Source organism: Salvelinus sp. IW2-2015, linkage group LG4q.1:29, assembly GCF_002910315.2.
Source record: "Salvelinus sp. IW2-2015 linkage group LG4q.1:29, ASM291031v2, whole genome shotgun sequence".
NCBI classification, from domain to species: Eukaryota; Metazoa; Chordata; class Actinopteri; order Salmoniformes; family Salmonidae; genus Salvelinus; species Salvelinus sp. IW2-2015.
The window spans coordinates 1,709,766-1,730,276 of NC_036842.1; the positions used below are offsets into that span (position 1 = coordinate 1,709,766).

The 20,511-nt window shown below is 41.4% G+C and overlaps 1 protein-coding gene across 1 annotated transcript in view; it reads left to right on the forward strand.

Annotated features, from left to right (window-relative positions):
• The first annotated feature begins 7,219 nt into the window (after nt 1-7,219).
• ctif (CBP80/20-dependent translation initiation factor) overlaps nt 7,220-20,511 on the forward strand; it is a 128,761-nt gene continuing 115,469 nt past the window's right edge. Inside the window, exons 1-2 of the mRNA XM_070440545.1 lie at nt 7,220-7,298; nt 20,051-20,279. Of these exons, the coding sequence (XP_070296646.1) occupies nt 20,097-20,279 (183 nt within the window). The 5' untranslated portion in view covers nt 7,220-7,298; nt 20,051-20,096. The remainder of the gene's footprint in view (nt 7,299-20,050; nt 20,280-20,511) is intronic.

The following is a 20,511-nucleotide window of genomic DNA, read 5'->3' on the forward strand; positions in this document are numbered from 1 at the left end:
AGTTACTATTCTTTCCCATGTTCCCCCAGGGAGATGTTGTTTTTTGGTTATTGATTTGGCTAATGCATTTTTCAGCATCCCTGTTGACCCTGGGTCACAGGATTGGTTCTCTTTTACGTTTCTTGGGGGAAATGGACTTGGATGGTGATGCAATAAGGCTACGTTGAATCAACTGTCATTTTCCCCAGGAAATGGCGAGGAACCTGGAAGGTTTTGTTCTCCCTGGAGGTAGCACTGTGGTTCAATACGTCGATGACCTGTTGGTCTGTTCCTTGTCGGAGGAGATCTGTCACGAAGATACTAAGGCATTGTTGATTTTCTTTGTTGCAAATGGTCACAAAGTTTCCCCCTCTAAGATGCAGTTGTCTAGAAGTTCAGTAAAAAATGTGGGTTATGACATTACTTCTGAGGGTCACCCCCTCTCTAAAGAGAGTCCCTGCCTAAACCTGTTACTAGGCAGCACATGATGTCACTGTTGGGAGTGGCTAGCTACTGTCGCCCATGGTTGAAAGACTATGCAGAGTCAATACAAGCCTCTGCAGGATTGTATTTATGGCAGAAAGATGGAAATGTCTGAAGTGGTGGAATGGACACCTGAGGCTGAATTAGCCTTGATTAAGTTAAAGCAGGATCTAATGTCAACCCCCTGTTTTGGTTTTCCCGACCATACCAAAGCATTCCATATTTTTGTCTCAGAGAATCATGGATTTATGTCTGCTGTGTTGACACAGTACCACGGAGTTGGCTATAGGCATGTTGGGGTACTACTCTAAGCATTTAGATACTTATCTGAGGCATGGTTTCATGCCTCTGCTCTGTTGCTGTAGCAACTGCTGCGGTTTTGGCATGTTCTGATATTGTAGCAATGACTGTGCATGTTCCCAACGTGGTTCATGCCATTACTACACAGGCTAATACTGCCCATCTTACGCCTGCCATATTGCTGGACTTTCAGAACATTCTGTTGATAATGTCTCACGTTAAGCTGAAAAGATGTACTGTGCTTAACCCATCTACTTGTCTTCCTACAGCTGATGCCGGTGAAGAACATAACTGTGAATTGACCATTGAGATTGACTATGGACATAGGCTTGACCTAAAAGATGTTCCTCTTTTGAATTCGGACTATGAGTTTTTTTGTGGATGGCTCTGCCCAGCGAAACGACAAGGGTGAACATTTAGTAGGCTATGCTGTTGTCACCGCTGTTCAAACAGTGGAAAGTGCTAGACATCCCTCTCACTTGTCTGTTCAGGCAGCAGAGTTATTTGGTTTAACCAGAGCATGTATTTTGGGTAAGGTTTGCTCTGTTAAAATCTACACTGAAGAGTAGATATGCATTTGGTGTTGTGCATGATTTTGACACGTTGTGGAAGAATAGAGGATTTTTTAACTTGGTCTGGAAAATCTATTGCTCACAGTGATCTTGTCTCATCTTTGAATATGGCCTTTCAGCTCCCCTCGTCTATTGCAGTGGTCAAATGCCAAGCACAAACTTCTGCAAAGGACAGTGTTTCTCAACGGAAGGCTAAAGCTGATTTTGCGGCCAAGCTGGCTGCTTCCTCTTCTGTTTCCCCCTTCTACAGATGACAGCAGTTCCTGTTCCCACTAACCCCTTCTCTCCTAATGATGTTGTTTTGCAGGCAGCAGCTGATGCGACTGAGAAAAGGAGGTAGGCTGAATACTGTCACAAGGACACCTCGGGTGTATGGCTTGATGATTCTAATAGACCTGCCATGCCCCATTGTACTTTCCAGTACCTTGCTAAGTTGTCACATGGTCAAGACCATGTGTTAAAAGGAGGGATGGTGGATCTTGTAAATAAATATTGGAGTACAGTAGGATTTACTGTGTTTGCTGAATATTTTTGTAGAAAGTGTTGTGATCTGTATGACTAATAATGTTGGATGCGGTATTTCAGTATCCCCCGTATCTCATCGTAGGCCAGAGGGCCCCTTTGAGCACTTGATGATGGACTTCATTGAGTTGACCCCTTGTGAGGGGAACAAGTATTGTTTGGTGATTGTTGACATATTTTCAATATAGATTGAAGCTTTTCCTTGAAGGAGAGCTACAGCAGCAGCTGTGTCAAGGCTCTTCTGAGAGAGATCATACCAAGGTGGGGTCTGCCGTAAAAAGTCTCATCCAACAATGGTCGACATTTTATGAATGATATTGTTCAGTCCATGTCAGAGGCTTTACAGATTTAGTTGAGAACCCATTGTGCCTATCATCCTCAATCTGGAGGTGCAGTAGAACTCGGCAAACCAAACCGTAAAAAATGTATTGATTAAGCTGATTGGCAAAACAAGCCTGACATGGGTGAAGGTGCTTCCATTGGCGATAATGAGCATGCGAGGCAGATCCCACACAGTGACAGGTCTCTCCCCCCATGAGGTGCTGACAGGGCGACCAATGAGAATGACTAACACGCTATTTTCTCAAAACAAGTTGACATTGCAGGGAATAGAAGAAGACATGGTAGCATACTGTGTCTCACTTAACAATGTTAAGATTGTCTTTCCACAGGTGAAGGATTTTCTGCCAACCTATCAGGAGGAACTGAGCATTGTCTGCGCACTGGAGACTTCATGGTGGTAAGAGACTACAGAAGGAAGAGCTGGAAGGATCCTCATTGGAGAGGACCATATCAGGTTTTATTGACCACCCGACTGAGGTAAAAGTAGCTGAGCGGGACACCTGGATTTACGTCTCACACTGCAGATGAGTTCCTGCCCCCGAGGAGGATGGCGGGAGTCCCATCCCTTAGGTTGTGTGGCCTTGCTGTCTGGATCTGCACCATTGTGTTGATAGGAACAGTTGGTTGCCCTCCAGTGGGTGACCATTCAGGTGAAGATGAAAGTCCGGGGCCAAAGGAACCACCACACACTCGGAGTAGTGGTCCAGAAGGAGAAGTCAGCCGAAGGAAATGAGAAGTAAAAATTCAAGATGAGGGAGGGAATCTATTTCTCTCTCAAGCTGAAATGGTGGGAAATGTCACCTCATATAAGACTTATTGTTGGGTATGTGGGTTGGGTCATGTGGGAGTAGGAAAGGGTCTCCCATATGTAGGGGTTCCCTTGGGGGTGAACTTAACTATTCAACTGTCCTCAATATTGTCATTGGCCAATTTCCCCCCAAAGAAACCCGACCCCATTACTTATTTTTCAATGTATAATGCTGTTGTCAGCCTTGTATATCCTAGACCAAACAATTACAGTGACCCACCCATCCCTATAGTAGGATCCCTGGTAGCCCCCTGGTGTATTAGAGGAAATGGAAGTAACCATTTGGGTGAAATTGTTTGTAACTGTACTATGTTGGTTAATGGTAGCAATAACTGCTCTCTTGCGGTACATGATTCTGTTACAGGAACACCAGGAAATGTGAGTTATAGAACTTATGTTGACAATAAGGATATTGCACTGAAAGGAGCCCCAAATAGTACCTATTGGTTGTGTGGCCGATTTTCTTATTATAGTTTAACACCTAATTTGGGAGGGAAGTGTATTGTTGGGTTTGTGGTGCCGGCCATGAGAGTCCTTGGAAAAACTTCAACAGAATTGAGGGTTCTGTTCAGGGAATATCATCAGCCGACCCCTCGTTTTAATAAGCGATCCCTTGCAGATGTCAGTCAGGTGCAAACCTTCTCCCGTTTCGCTGGTGTTAAGCTGCCTCAAAATGGAGTTGCATGTGCCTTCGATCAAATTCGAGATTTGGCTATTAAAGTTGAGAAAATGGGAAATGCTTCTAGAGATGCCTTGATTGCTCTGAACGAGGAAGTGAAAGCACTCCGCAAGGTTGCCCTGCAAAACAGGGAGTCACTTAACTACTTATTGGCTGGTCAAGGAGGTACTGGCGAAAAATGCTGGACTTTTGTCCCAGATGTGTCATCAAATGTGACTGATCTTGCTAACTACATTGCCACTGTTGAAAAGTCTCATTCTGGGAAATTAGAGTGGGTGTTTACTGGTTGGCTGAAAGGCCTCTTTGGAGCTTGGGGCTCCCAGATAGCTCAGTGGGTGATAACTGGAATATTTTGTTTAATGTGTTTAACCATTTTGCTTTGTTGTTGTAAGGCCATTTGTGCTTCCGTGGCAACTCAAGTCTCATCATGTACTAAAGAAGGTGATACTGATAACTTGCTGACTCTTCAGAAACTCCCCTTTCCCCCTATAATGGATGATAATATGCAATAATTAGTTAGTATCCATGCTTGATTAAGTACCTGGAGGTTTTAAGGTAGGTTGTTAAACGACAGCAACCTTCTAATGTAAAGGGTAATGGAAAAAGGATCAAATATGAAGATGGATTTGTGTCTATTGTTATTCCTATTGCATGTAAGAATCAGTATTTACTAAAATGCACTCCTGATGATAGACTGAATGTATGTTAAGAAGTCAAAGAAAAATGTGTTGTCACATATGGGGATAAAAGGAGGGAGTGTAGTGGAAATGTTTTGTGTCCTCTGTGTCTCTCCAAATGTGTGACTACATGTAGCGTATTGTTTCTCGTTATTGTGTTAGGATGTTCTGTGACTGCTCTCAGGGAGGGGACTGATAGAAGAACAGAAAGAATGGAACACATCGTTTCTAGGCTTTGGGCCAAAGTAACAATGTGTGCAAGGTCATGATCAGCATGATCAGCTTGCACCCTGAGAGCAGAGACGGCTAGTTTGAGCATGAGTCGAAAGAGTGCTGAAGGGAGAACATCCCTTCAAAGCTTGTACTTTGAGTATTACGTTTGCTGTAACCTCTCCCGCCGTAATAATAAAGATCTGTTCATTTAACTTTGACTTTGAGTCCTTGGTGGTCATTTCTACGACAGACCGATAGCCACCGACTTGACTAAAGTGATCTGCTCAAACGCGCCCATTGGGTTCTACCCAGTTAGGAGGCTCTGATGTTGGCTCAGGGGTTTAGTTCCTCCCTGTTTGTTATTTTAAGAATATGTATGCACTGAGCTTTGTAATATTTTGAGTTTATGAATCGTATAGACCTTTTTGATCTATGGCAAGGAATTTATGAACGTCATGCCATGGTTATGAGTTTAAATCTGTGATGTACCAGTGGAGGCTGCTGAGGGGGGAACGGCTCATAATAATGGCCGGAAAGGAGCAAATGGAATGGCAATGGAAACCATGTGTTTGATGTATTTGATATCATGTTAGCCAAATGTAGTAATGAATAAATAGGCTACATTTCTTTCAATGGACAATTCTGTGAATTGATAGCAAAGGTGTCAGCTAGAGATGACGTGCAGAGGCTTGCAGGGATTTGTAGTTTTGCATGATGTCTACTTTGATGCTAATTAGCATTTTCAAAACTGAGAGTAAATAGAGATGGATATGTTAATAAAACTCACCTTGTCCAAGAGAGGTTTACATGGTTATCAAAATGTCACGCCAGGGTCAGCCTACACAAAACACAGCCCATATGTTAAGTGTTTCTAAAATCCCCTATGGGAAAAATCAACGGTGGAAAAACGGTTGGAACCATTTCCCTGTTTGACCACTAGGTTTTATGGGTATTATGACACCTCCACTGTGGGGTTCTATAGGCCTAAACCTAATAGCTGTAGTTCACTCTAAAAGTGTTTGATAGACAGATTTATATAGCTTTTGTATTTTTTTCTGGATCCTTTGTATATTAAAATCGACTACTGAACACCTTGCTGTAAATTAAACATCTGACTTCCTCGTAAGTTGTTGTCCAGCAGCACCTTCCCACCATCTCCCTTGGCTGTAAGACATGTTACTTGTATCTTTTTTTACACACATTTTCTTCCTCTCATCTGGAAGCATAAGGTGCTGTCTACACACTAAATATGGTAATGTCCCAAATTCAGAGGTTCATGAAAATGTGATGACCAGTCAACCTGTCAATTTAATCTGTTTCAGTATTCTATAAAAGCAGTTGGGTTGAATGATTACAGAAGCTACATTACAGCGGAACATACAGGTAATTGCCATAATAAAGGAAAAACCAACATAACGTTTCTAAATAGGGCATTGGGCCACCACGAGCAGCCAGAACAGCTTCAATGAACCTTGCCATAGATTTTACAAGTGTCTGGAATTCTATTGGAGTGATACGACATCATTCTTCCACGAGAATTTTAATAATTTGGTGATTTGTTGATGGTGGTGGAAAACGTTGTCTCAGGCACCACTCCAGAATCTCTCCTAAGTGATCAATTGGGTTGAGATCTAGTGACCGAGGCACCCACGCACATGCACACACATACACGCACACACACTTTTAACCCCCTATGCTCCTTTGAGACCCCTTCTAGCCATGGTAACTCACTGAGATCTCTTCTTCTAGCCATGGTAGCCAACTGGGCATTTTTATAAATAAGCATGGTGGGATGTTAATTAACTTAGGAAACACACCTGTGTGGAAGCACCTGCTTTCAATATACTTTGTATCCCTCATTTCAAGTATTTCCTTTATTTTGGCAGTTACCTATATATTTACACTGCCTGGTTAAAATGTCATTGCACAATCATGATTGCAAAAGTTGTATTTCATCCAGTACCCACAAGGGGTCACTTGTGGACTTAAGTAAAAAATACAATACAGGCCATGAGCTACATACACCACAAAGAGATTCTCTCTGCTTGAGTTACTTCGTTGGACACACAGATAACAACCCATCACTGCGCTCAAATCAATTAACACCATAACAAAGCAAAAACTCCTTGTCTTAAAACATGATCGTTGTTTGATTTTATTTATAGATAACAATAAATGGTACAGTATATTATATAACAATGCAGGCTGTTGCATGAGAAGGTCCGTTCCTTCGAATCTATTTAAACACAAAAATATAAATTGTATGAAATAAAATTTAAATAAACATTTGAACAGTGGATCAATTGTACCGTAATAGCATTAGAATAGGCCTAGATAAAACACAGCACAGGGACAATAAAAAACATCAACAAACTTAAATTGACTTCAGAAATAATAAAACACATCAAATGTCCCCCAATAACCTCATAGATCCTCCTAAAATGTCTGTATAAGTATGTATAATTACAAAATATTTACATTTCAACTAGACTGCGATGTCTCACTAAAACTCCAGCTCCCAGAATCCAAGCCTCACGTACACATATCCTGCGCGCAAACCGGACTAAACGTCACATTCATGCGTTTCACCCTGCTTGTGTGTCGGGGAGCGTAATCTTTTTCTTCCGAATACGTTTCTCTCCCGAGAAATATACCCATGACACAGTGGGTTTAATATCAGGAGGTGATCCCGGATTCCCCAGCCGTCCGAATCCAATATTTGGGTGAGGATATTGTTTTCTGTAAATGGTTTAGCTTCGCTATCTAGCTGAAATAATGTTTGCCAGTTGAGTGTTCATCTAACGCTAGCAACGGTGTGTGACCAGATCCAATGTTGTGCATGTTTTCGCTGCCTGAGACCTGGAGTGGCTAAATGATGATGATGAAAGACATTTCAACTGATTGTGGCTCGACAGAAAGCTGTGACTGGCTTGTAACTTTATAGTTATGACAGTAGGCAACGTTGGGATTTTGAATTTGAGCCTGAATTAAACTAACGTAGGTAACGTTAACTAGCGTGATGGCGCCCGAGGCCGGACAGATGTGTGGTCATTCTTTTTTTCTGATAGTCAACATGTTTTTCAGGCACGCGTCCGGTAAAATAAAACACACTGAAAAAGATTCCATATCGAAAATACGTTTTTTGTTGTTATTATTAGCTAGTGAGCAAATGTTACTCTCAAACCATCCGCTAAGTGTTGTCCCAGCTGAGACGTTAGTAGTTGCTAACTAGCTAGCTACACAGCTAGTCGACTCTTATGGTCGCTGCAGTATCGAACTTTTTGGTTCAACCCGAGCAAATTCACATATAAATGTAGTTCTAGATCTGTGTCGTTGAAAGCAAGTCTAAGACGCGGTAGATCTGCTGTGTGCGCCATTGTCTACGCTTCGCCTTCTTAAGTTTAGTTTTTGCGTCTTTTACTTTTGATTTTGCACACCAGCTTCAAACAGCTGGAAATACTATATTTTTGGTTATTGAAAATATATTTCAGTGGTTTAGATGGTACACTGATTATCTACGCTGCTTGTTTTGTCACAAACTGAAATTAGGCTTAGAATTTTAGCTAAATATAGAAAATAAATGATCAATATTTATTTGGCCTTACTGGTATTAGCACATACAAACGCGCTGAATAACATATTCACTACATGGAACAACAGGTAGTCCCCCCCCCAAAAAAATCAAAAGGAAGTTTGTTCTGAAGTGTCTGTCATACATACAATATATATGTATTGTATGTATGACAGACACTTAAGAACAAACTTCCTTTAAAAAAATAATTTGTTGCCTAAGGGCACATGTAAAAAAAAAATAAAAAATAATAATACATACATACATTATATATATATATATATACTATGTATGTATTATATATATATTTTTACATGTGCCCTTATTAAGTGCCCTTTGGCACTTAACAGTCTTATGCAAATTCGATTTCCAATGGGTTGTGGACATCACCCTTAGGATGTTAACATAAAGCTAGGACAATAAACAGAAAATTAACCTACTGACATTGCCCTCCTCTTATCGAAGTATTTTGCTTGGCTCATAATTTTCTGTGATTTTGTTCTGTTTGTTCGAAAAACCATTATTTGGTCAACAGTAATAATCTATGCATTATGAATCCTGCTATAAAAGTATCTGCCTGTACCTGTTTTACTGTCGGCTGCTGTGTGTGCAAGCCACTCTTCACTCTCTCTCCCCACTGTGCATACAGAGGAGGTATAGATATATTATACGCAAAAGCAAATGACAATTGTTCAAAATGCAATTGTGGAAAAATAAAATTTTCAAAGCAACTACTGTTTTCAAAGCAACTACAGACAGCAGTCACAACTTTCTGTGAGTATTTAATGTATATTGGGTTCATGGCACCACTTTACAACCAGAGTAGGCTATGTAGTATGGTTTTGAAGTGCCCGTGAAGCAGACCTCTCCATTTGCACTTAATAGGCCTACATCAAGTAGCCTAGACCTAGCACTGGGAAGTCTTGTAGGGCATTACATTTACTGATAGCCATGTAGACTAATTGATTAATCTATCTAGCAACAATATCATATTTAGTTGGCCTACCTGCTAAGTGTTTTGAGTTCACACTTCCTCAGGTGGTGAATAGGCTAATAATATAGCCTAGGCCTATGCACAAAGATGTCGGCAAATCCATCTCTGAAGAGCCCAAAATAAATTCTCATCATTCTGGATTCTATAGGTTGCACATCAAAATATCGATCTTGAATTACCTGCATATGTTAGATTAAATAACTGTTTTAATCATAGGCAATTCCATCTCAGTTGTACTTAGCACAAAAAAATCTACCTCTAATGGAAAGTAAGCCTAATTGTCCATAAATGTTTATCGTTTTATTTATCGTTATCGAGCAAAAGAGTTAGATTTATTGTGATGTCTTTTTTGTCTATATCGCCCAGCTCTAACGTAACAGCCCTAGTCACATACTAGTAGTGTTGTACAGTATACCAAAACTTCAGTACTTTTTCAATACTAAAACATTAAAAACTGATAGGTACTAGAATTTGTGTTACTTTCGGTACGTCTGTCAAATGTGTGTCATGAATCAAGCCTGTCTATCAGCACAGCCCACCCCTTATTATAGTGCACACTAGAGGTCGACCGATTAATTATGGCCGATTTTTCAAGTTTTCATAACAATTGGTAATCTGCCTTTTTGGATGCCGATTATGGCCGATTACATTGCAATCCATGAGGAAACTGCGTGGCAGGCTGACCACCTGTTACGCGAGTGCAGCTTCAAAAGGACCTTGTGGCTGCAAGGAGCCAAGGTAAGTTGCTAGCTAGCATTAAACGTATCTTATAAAAAACAATCAATCTTCACATAATCACTAGTTAACTACACATGGTTGATGATATTACTAGGTTAACTAGCTTGTCCTGCGTTGCATATAATCAATGCGGTGCCTGTTAATTTATCATCGAATCACAGCCTAATTCAACTTCCCCGAACGGGTGATGATTTAACAAAAGTGCATTCGCGAAAAAAGCACTTTCGTTGCACAAATGTACCTAACCATAAACATCAATGCCTTTATTAAAATCAATACACAGAAGTATATATTTTTTAAACTTGCATATTTATTTAAAATAAATGCATGTTAGCAGGAAATATTAACTTGGGATATTGTCACTTCTCGTGCTTTCAGTGCAAGCAGAGTCAGGGTATATGTAACAGTTTGGGCCGCCTGGCTCGTTGTGAACTGTGTTTCTTCCTAACAAAGACCGTAATTAATTAGCCAGAATTTTACATAATTATAACATAACATTGAAGGTTGTGCAATGTAACAGCAATATTTAGACTTATGGTTGCCATCCGTTAAACAAAATACGTAATGGTTCCGTATTTCACTGAAAGAATAAACGTTTTGTTTTCGAAATGATAGTTTCTGGATTTGACCATATTAATGACCAAAGGCTCGTAATTCTGTGTGTTTATTATAATTAAGTCTATGATTTGAGATTTGATAGAGTGGTGGTAGGCAGCAGCAGGCTCGTAGGCATTCATTCAAACAGCACTTTCCTGCATTTGTGAGCAGCTTTTAGCCATGCGTGATGCACAGCGCTGTTTATGACTTCAAGCCTATCAACTCCAGAGATTAGGCTGGCAATACTAAAGTGCCTATAAGAAGATCCAATAGTCAAAGGTATATGAAATACAAATGGTATAGAGAGATAGTTGACACGTCATAATTCCTATAATAACTACAATTTAAAACTTCTTAACTGGGAATATTGAAGAACTGGGAATATTGAACCACCAGTTTTCATATGTTCTCGTGTTCTGAGCAAGGAACTTAAACGTTAGCTTTTTTACATGGCACATATTGCACTTTCTTCTCCAACACTGTGTTTTTGCATTATTTAAAACAAATTGAACATGTTTCATTATTTATTTGAGACTAAATAGATTTTATTTCTGTATTATATTAATTTAAAAGGGTTTTTGTTCATTCAGTATTGTTGTAATTGTCATTATCACAAATATATATACAAAATCGTCCGGTTTAATCGCAATCGTCTTTTTTTGGTCCTCCAATAATCGGTATCGGCGTTGAAAAATCATAGTCGGTCAACCTCTAGTGCACACCGTGCCTGCTCCTCTTACTCATTGCTAGCCTGCACTGGACTCCCCACTAATGCTGCACAGAAGTTAACACACTTGAATAATGCGACGTTGGCATGTAGCATTTTTTAAGCTGTTTTGCAAACAGTAATTTACAATGTCCACAGAGGCTAGAGCACGTCACGATGCAAAAGGTAACGGTAGCTTCCAGCTTTGTAAGCTAACATTCCTTGTTAGCAGACAGCTAAAGCTAACATAAATTCACTAACCTAGTACTTTGTTTGTTATAATATACAAACCATAACGCAAAAATATTGCCACCAAACACTTCATTCATTCACTTCCTCTCCCCCGCCTCACATCTCTCCCAGTCAAGATCATCTTTTCTCAGCCTTGAAATGCTTGTGTGAATGACATCATGGGTCTTAGAAACAGCACGCGCACTTTTATAAAAGAGATTACTTCGGCCTCCCGAGTGCTGCAGCGGTCTAAGGCACAGCATCGCAGTGCTTGATTCATCACTACAGATCCGGGTTCGATCCCAGGCTGTGTCACAACCGGCTGTGACCGGGAGTCCCATAGGGCGGCACCCAATTGGCCCAGCATCGTTTGGCCGGGAGGGCTTTACTTGGCTCATCGCGATTCCTTGTGGTGGGCTGTGCTGCACAGAAGTTAACACACTTGAATAATGCAACACGGCATGTAGAAATGTTGAAACTGTTTGCACAACAATGTCGATAGTCTAGAACACTTTTACAATGCAAGACGATACCGGTAGCTTCCAGCTTTAATTGTAGGGCTAACTTTTTTTGCAAGCTTACAGCTGACTTCACTACCCTAGTACTTTATTTGTGATAATATGCAAACCATAATGCAAAATACTCTGATTTTCAAAGCTGATTGCCATAAAACACGTTATTAATTCACATCGTCTCCCTCGCCACCAAAAACAAATTCACTTCTTTGTCTCCACAGCCACATTCTGCCTCATGAATGACATCATTACTTTCTTAAAGATACAGCGCACACTTTTCTAAAAGAGACTGCTTCTTCAATGCAAATGTTGTTGATCAATGCAATTTAAAGTATATGTTCTCCTAACAGTTGCCACAATAAACTAAGTCCTAAATGGAAGGGATTGTTTGTCATCTGTAGCCCTATGAAATCAGCTAAAACAAGCTCAGTAACTCAATGCATGCACACATTCCTATTGAATAATATGCATTTACCGGTCTTGTGAATAGACCTAGGCTACATATTGATTTACCCAGTTTATCAATAGAGATTTACCATTCAAATAAATTACCATTATGTTGTTTTGTAGGTAGATTGTTTTTACCAAAGTCAAATTGATTCATTAATGCAAACATGGCAGTCTCTAAAAAAATGACATACACATTTTGTAATGTAATGGTATTGAACAAAAAAATGCCCACCTATTGAACAGAGCAGTAGCGGATTTTATCTGTCTGGATCAAAGCGCCATTCTGAGACTTTGGCTAATACGCCGCCTTTGTTTTGTCGTAGTATCTTTTTGGTATCGAAAACCGTAATGGTATTGAGTATCGTGATACTAAATCTGGTATCGAAGTAGAAATTACTTAAAAAAATAACACTGACAACACTATGAGCTCCACCTAGTTTCTGCCATGTTGCTCTCACATATCCAGTCCTCTCAGATCTGTGATGGGAACATCTGCTCTGTGAGGGCAGAGGGAAGGGAACATGTTGAAGGAGACACAGCCCAAGCTTAACTTATCCGGGCTTCAGCAGTGTTGTCAACCTAGGCTGCGGTGTTTTGTGTCAGGTCAGTTTAGGCTGCAGCACAGCAGCCAGGCAGTTTTCTAACCGAAGCGCTCTGCATTGATTTCTGTAGCTTACTAATGCAGTGCTGGGGTCGCAGCCTCTGTCCCTCTGTGTCACCACAGTGATGAGATTATGATGACCTGGATGACCTAACATTAATGTGCACCACCGTTGGAACCGGTTCAGGGAACAGATCCAAAAAACAAAAAAGACCTAAATTGTTCATGGAACAGAATCAGAACCGGGAACGAAAGTGATCTATACTGTGATCTATACTATACCGGCGCAGAACCGTTATTTTAGAATGTGTGGAAACCGGTTAATAACGCTATTTTACATTCCAGGCATGTTCTTTCAGTCACACAAAAAAAACGCAACAAAGCGCCTATGCAAAGCCCTCCCCTGTCAATCAGAAACCTCGTCCAGTGTGTAGGCTACCTGCCCCGCCCCCTCCAAAGATAAACTGTAGCTTACTGACGTGACAAGTGTGATTCAGAAGATAGGGAGAGAGATTTTAAATTAGAGAAGTATGGATTCACTTTTTCAATACTATAGTTATCACATTGGATTGGATTAACTACAAAAAGGTAACACGTGTTTTTAATTCTAGTGCCGCTCTGTACACAAACACTTCTTAGCTAGCTATCTATCTCTGGCCCAACGTTAAGCCAACTCTGACATTCAAAGGCATTCAAAGTTCCTCCATAGAAGCCGCTCCTCTGTAGGTATAATTCTGTGGGCCTAATTCAGATAATGCTTGTCATCACAAGATGCCCAGTTCTTCAAGCCAAGCCTTCTCCTCCACCCCCTCTCTCTTTCTCTCTCCCCACCTTCAACATTTCAGTGTCATCTTGTGTTTCCATTACGCATGGAAACAACTCACTGATCTATAACTTGCCTGCTCCATAACAAGCTGCTCTATCTGCACTGCATGATCGGTGTAGTTTTAATGTTGGGCTAAACGTACCAAAAAAAGGAACAGAAAATGACAAAATATACCAGTACTTTTGACGCTCGATCCGGTTCAGAACTTTATTTTGCTGGTCGGAACAGTGGAACGGGACAACATCTTTTTCCGTTCAGAACGAAAAGATTGGAAAATTATTTAGGTTCTGCTTTAAGTATGGACATTCTCCTACCAATGTTTGTCTATGGAGATGCATGGCTATGTGCTCGATTTTATAAACCTGTCATCAACAGGTGTGGCTGAAATAGCCGAATCCACTAATTGGGGTGTCAACATACGGTACCAGTCAAAAGTTTGGACACCTACTCATTCCAGGGTTTTTCTATATTTTTACTATTTTCTACATTCTAGAATAATAGTGAACACATCAAACTATGGAATCATGTAGTAACCAAAAGTGTTAACTGCCTTATGCAGGGACAGAACAACAGATTTTTACCTTGTCAGCTCGGGGGTTCAATCTAGCAACCTTTCTGTTACTGGCCCAATGCTCTAACCACTGGGCTACCTGCAGCCCCACTGGCTTTGAGGCCTTTGTATGATATCGTGCTGCATGCATCATGTATATCTCAGGCTTTGCTGTAAGATAATACCTTAGCCTCGGCATTGATGCACATGTTGGTGAGCCAGGCATCTAGGGAAGCCCAGTGGGGCTGCTGCCAGGCCTGCACACCCCTGTCCTAGTCCCTGCTCCCAATGCCCCACCAGGGTCAAACCGGAGGAACAATGCTCCCATTGTCACACCTAAGACTGCATGTGAAGGTGGGCCCCCCACTTCTGCCTGTCGCCCCCACAAGCCCCTCAGTACAGCTATGACGTCCTCTATCTAGACCAAAGCTAGCAGATTTAGATTCATACTCACACAGGACTGTTTACTCACACGGTGGTGTTACCAGGCATATAGAGAGAGAGGGCTGATAAGCCTGAAAAGCATTTTCTCATTTCCATGTTGTAATGAAGGCACCATGCCACCTCATTTCTAGTCAAGAGGGTATAGCAACTTGTCAAACTTGATTTGGGTATACAATAGGGCTGGGCGATATATGAAATTAATTCGAAGTTATGTTTTTGCCCGATATTCCAAATGACTGTATCGTAAGAATCAAGGTTTTGTTTTTATGGGCGTTTATGTTCTCATGTTGTATTTTTGGTCTCATCTCCTTCGATCCTCTGTGATGTGTGCTATTATCCTATTTACACCAGAGATCTGTATATAATGACAATGGGAGTCGTTGTCCCAATGGCGGGAAGTCAGGCGACAAGCTTAGGCCCAAAATAAGCCCATAGAAACATACTGGACTTATTTTTGACAAATTTTGGCAACTCGTTTTCATTCTGAGAAATAAGGTAGGCCACTTTTCAACATCTGAAAGAAGTGGGCAGGCTAACATGCTTTTCTAATAGTTGGAGAGAGACGGAAGGGGTTGTTCATAACAATTCCGCTGTTCAACCTTGTTAGCTGGCAAATAGATTCAAGTTGGCCTAACTTAAAATATAAAGATTAGCTGGCACATCACTAGCACATGGGCTTGACAGATTGTTGATGAGACGTGATCATTTTCCATGCAAGAAGTTAGTCATTATTAGTGAATGTGCATTATGCATGGTTCTAGTTATATTTGTAGCAAAAAGGGGGCATTTTCATAGACTTGAAAGCCAGATCAGTGATTATTGCACAAAAAAGCAAGTTAAACTATTTTGATAAATTCATTAAATTATTAGTGGTTCTTATGGTTGTGGAAGGCTTATATTTAGCCTAGGTATAACTTCACAAGCCCTGCATTCATTAGATCATTGCTGACTGTATGAAATGCAGTGTATTTAACCTTTCATTGTACAACCATGCGTATTTTGAGAAAACATAACAAAAACCATTATATAGGCCAAAACAATTTCTGCCATAATGTCCATTTGCCTTTCGGTGAGTATTTATTCTTATGTGGCGCTTGAATGAACTGCCAGTCATATGCTCAAATACAAATAGCATGACATTAACACTGCGACAGAGTAGGTAAATGTTGAACTGGCCCTGTCGAGATCCACTGGCCCGACCGTTTTTACTGGCCAGCGCTAATGTCGGAATCTGCACGTGAAAGAAAATAAAAGAATGTGCCAGAAAACAATAGCCTAAATGGATTTCGACTCATTGTTTCCACATTATATATGGGAAGCAAATTCACTCACATTGTGGGACATACAAATTCATGCTCTCTTCCTGCGTGTAGAGAAATTTGACTGCAACCATAGCACACACACACCCATGTACTGAGAGGCGGGACCGACAGCGCACTGTCCAACCAGCAGTGTTTCCCTGTCATCGCTCACTTTGTGACTGACACGCGCCTGTCCTATCAATAGATCACTAGGAGATGCATAATGTTCATTCTAGCGGGAGAAGGCTTGGCAGACTTTTTTCTGGCTAGCGAATTGAAAAGTAGCCTAGTTAATTTAAGTGGGAAAGTGCCTGGCTGAAATTGAGTCTGTAATCGTCTGTATAACCAACTGCCGGCGCTAGTTGAAAACAGGAAATATAATTTCATCCTACCCTGCAGCAGCAGGGTGTGCGTGCGTGTCTGAATAGAGTGCTTCCAGGAAGCATTCTTAAAGATGCAATATGTATCTTTTTGGGCGACCCGACCAAATTCACATATGTGATTTATTGATCTGTCATTCTTATTGAAAGCAAGTCTAAGAAGTGGTAGATCTGTTTATAAACTCAGCAAAAAAAGAAACGTGCTCTCACTGACAACTGCGTTTATTTTCAGCAAACTTAACATGTGTAAATACTTGTATGAACATAACAAGATTCAACAACTGAGACATAAACTGAACAAGTTCCACAGACATGGGACTAACAGAAATGGAATAATGTGTCCCTGAACAAAGGGGGGGTCGAAATCAAAAGTAAGTCAGTATCTGGTGTGCATCTCCTCCTCATGGACTGCACCAGATTTGACAGTTCTTGCTGTGAGATGTTACCCCACTCTTCCACCAAGGCACCTGCAAGTTCCTGGACATTTCTGAGGGGAATGTCCCTAGCCCTATCCCTCCGATCCAACAGGTCCCAGACGTGCTCAATGGGATTGAGATCCGGGCTCTTCGCTGGCCATGGCAGAACACTGACATTCCTGTCTTGCAGGAAATCACACACAGAACGAGCAGTATCTGTCTCTTATACACATCTAGATGTGTATAAGAGACAGCTATGTAAACTGGAAACCACATATCCTGAGGCTGCATTTATTGTAGCTGGGGATTTTAACTAAGCTAATCTGAAAACAAGGCTCCCTAAATTTTATCAGCAAATCACGTGGACTGGCCAATATCCAGCAACTTTGCACAGCTATTGAAGAGAACCGTGGGACAACATTCCACAGGCTGCAATCAACAGCCTGATCAACTCTATGCGAAGATGTGTCGCGCTGCATGAGACAAATTGTGGTCACACCACTGATTCATGCACTTACTTTTTTGAAGGTATCTGTGACCAACAGATTTATGTATTACCATTCATTTGAAATCCATAGACTAGGGCCTAATGAATTTATTCCTATTGACTGATTTCCTTATATGTAACTCTAAAATCTTTGTTGCATGTTGCATTTTTATATTTTTAAGTGTAATTAGGGTCACCGGTACACTGACCAACGCTTTGGTTCTTATTAGGGCTGGGAATTGCCAGGGACCTCACGATACAATATTATCACGATACTTCGGTGCCGATACGATATGTATTGCGATTCTTAAGATTCTATATGCCCCTCATACTCAACTCTGGACCTCGAAGCCTGCTTTTCCCCCCCATTTATTTTCTTAAACGGACACTATTTAGACCTGTGTCACCAGGTGAGTGTAATTAATTCAGGTATAACAGAAAACCAGCAGGCTCTGGACCTCGTAGGGTAAGATTTGAATGCCTCTGCTATATGCATTGCGATTCGATACTGTGATTTTGAGATTCGATGTTCCAAAAAAACATTGCTCACCATTTTTCTGCTGCAGATGGACAAGACAGAGCCATGACAAAACATGTTTTGATCAGTCATAGAAAGAAAAGTGCTGAAAAATAAATTGGCTCCCTATTTAAAAAGATGGAGAACAAGCTATGAAGGAAAAATACTGGCGTTTTGGTGCATGTACAGCTGTCTAGTGGCAAAATTATATTGCTATATTGTCAATACAATAAGATATTGCATCCAAAATAATATCCCTATATTTACCTATACACCCCCCTCCCATCACTAGCAAATACTGCACTAACGGACTCCTGTTCAGACCAGTGTGTCACAGCTCTCCCTCGCTGTAGACCACGTGAGTTGCTTCAGCCAGGCTACTTTTAATGTGGTCAACTGGGGAATGTGTAGCCATCAGTGGAGTTAGCATTAGCCTCATTAGCTAGGCTAATCAGGCCCCAGATTAGTGGATCATGTCTACACACGGTGAGATTTAAAACCTATAGGTATAGCAGCAATAGAATGAGGATCAGAGCATTAGTACGTAAAATTACAGGAACAAGAAGCGTTAATCAGTCTGTGTTAATCAGAAAATTAGTCTGCATTTACCCCCCCCCCCCCCCCCATTTAAAAATTGGTTGAGAGTAGCCTACATACCACTGCCTCAGGCAGTCCTCAACACAGGCCTACTACTATACCACTATTCAGGCTGCTCTGCTGTCATAGTAAATCCTCTTGCGTGGCATGGCCAGTGCTCAGGCAGGGCAGTGGTGTAAAGAAGCTTAGCAGCAGGCCTTAGTCATGTGACCACCAACATAGGTGCTTCACTGTCAGATAAAACACAGGGAAGGAGAGGTAGAGTTGGGAAGAGGGAGAGAAAGTGAAGGAAAGATGGATTTTTAAAATATATTTTTATGGTTTTTATTTAACCTTTATTTAACTAGGCAAGTCGGTTAATAACAAATTCTTATTTATAATGACGATAATACCAAAAGGCAAATGACTTTCTGCGAGGACGGGGGCTGGGATTAAAAAGAAAGGGGGAAAAAAACATTTTAAATATAGGACTAAACACACATCACGACAAGAGAGACAACACAAGCAGGGTGAAAGGCATAGAGCTCGCCATCTTGTAGTCCTAAAAAATTGAAATGAGTTACCTTTGGTTCGTTTAGCCATTCCTATGGGGGAAATGAATAGGGAAAATAAGGTCTGAGGCTTATAGGAGATCTTTAAACATTTTGTTCTATGAGATAATATCAGTGTATTATCACGACCTGTATGAATATGAAGCCTTTATGTGCTTGTTTGGATTACATAAATGCTTCCCAATTCACAAAAAGTGATGTTAGCTGATGATTTTCATAGAACAACATTTATAAGATCTGTTAAGCCTGTGTTTACTACAAACCTTCATTTGGGTGTCTGATATCCCCATAGACATTGGCCAACGAGCCATGGCTGAGTTAGTGCCAAGTAAAAACCCCTGCAGAGAGACAAAGCTGTCACGTTTCATAACTGACTGTCTGGCTCTGGTCTGGGGACAAGGTTAGGAGGTGAGACTAGACTGTTGTTCTGCTGCCTGTGTAACCGATGTGAAATGGCTAGCTAGTTAGCGGTGGTGCGCGCTAATAGCGTTTCAATTGGTGACATCACTCGCTTTGAGACCTTGAAGTAGTGGTTCCCCGCGGCTTTTGTGGAGCGATGGGTAACGATGCTTCGTGGGTGACTGTTGTAGATGTGTGCAGAGGGTCCCTGGTTCGCGCCCGGGTCGGGGCGAGGGGACGGACTAAAGTTATACTGTTACACCTGCTGGGCCTGGGTGTAGCAGTAGGACTGAAGGCCAACTCTCTGGGATGTAAACACACTATGCCTCCCCTGCTGATGGAGTAGTGTTATTACTGCTCTGTCCTGATTGGGTGTGGTTTGGATTTGGTGTTCAGTATTCTGAGAAGTCTGACAGTGTCTATTTGACATTTTCTTAATGGATGTTTTTGAATGAACTTTTCTTGAATGAAAATGATTGAACTATCTGTCTGAATGACACACTTCTTGACTCAACATGGTGGTTTTTTAAGTGGATATGCTGCGGTCATGTTTTTTGTTTTGATCTCTCTACTGACCAGCCATTTCTCCCGCACCGCTCTGCAGGTCCTCTCCTCTCTCTCCCCCGCCGGCGGGCAGGCAGCAGGTTGCCATGGAGAACTCGTCGGTGGCGTCCGCGTCCTCAGAGGCTGGCAGCACGCGCTCACAGGAGATTGAGGAGCTGGAGCGCTTCATCGACAGCTACGTGCTGGAGTACCAGGTGCAAGGCCTTCTGGGAGACAAAAACGAGACGTACCTGGACGGAGACGACAAGCCCCAGTCCCACATTTCACAGGTTAGCTAAGGCTAAGGCTAAACGGGACCAGAGTGGCAACATTGATGCTGATACAAGTAGTCTAGGCTTGTCGCGATACCGACATTTTAACAAACGATACCAGACCAAAGTATCACGATACCAAATAGTATCGCGATACCATGGTGGGAAAAAAATCAGTGGCCGAGCATCCTGTTCGCTCCGTCCCCCGTTCTCCAAAAACATGTCATTGAAATTCACACTTCCACTTAAC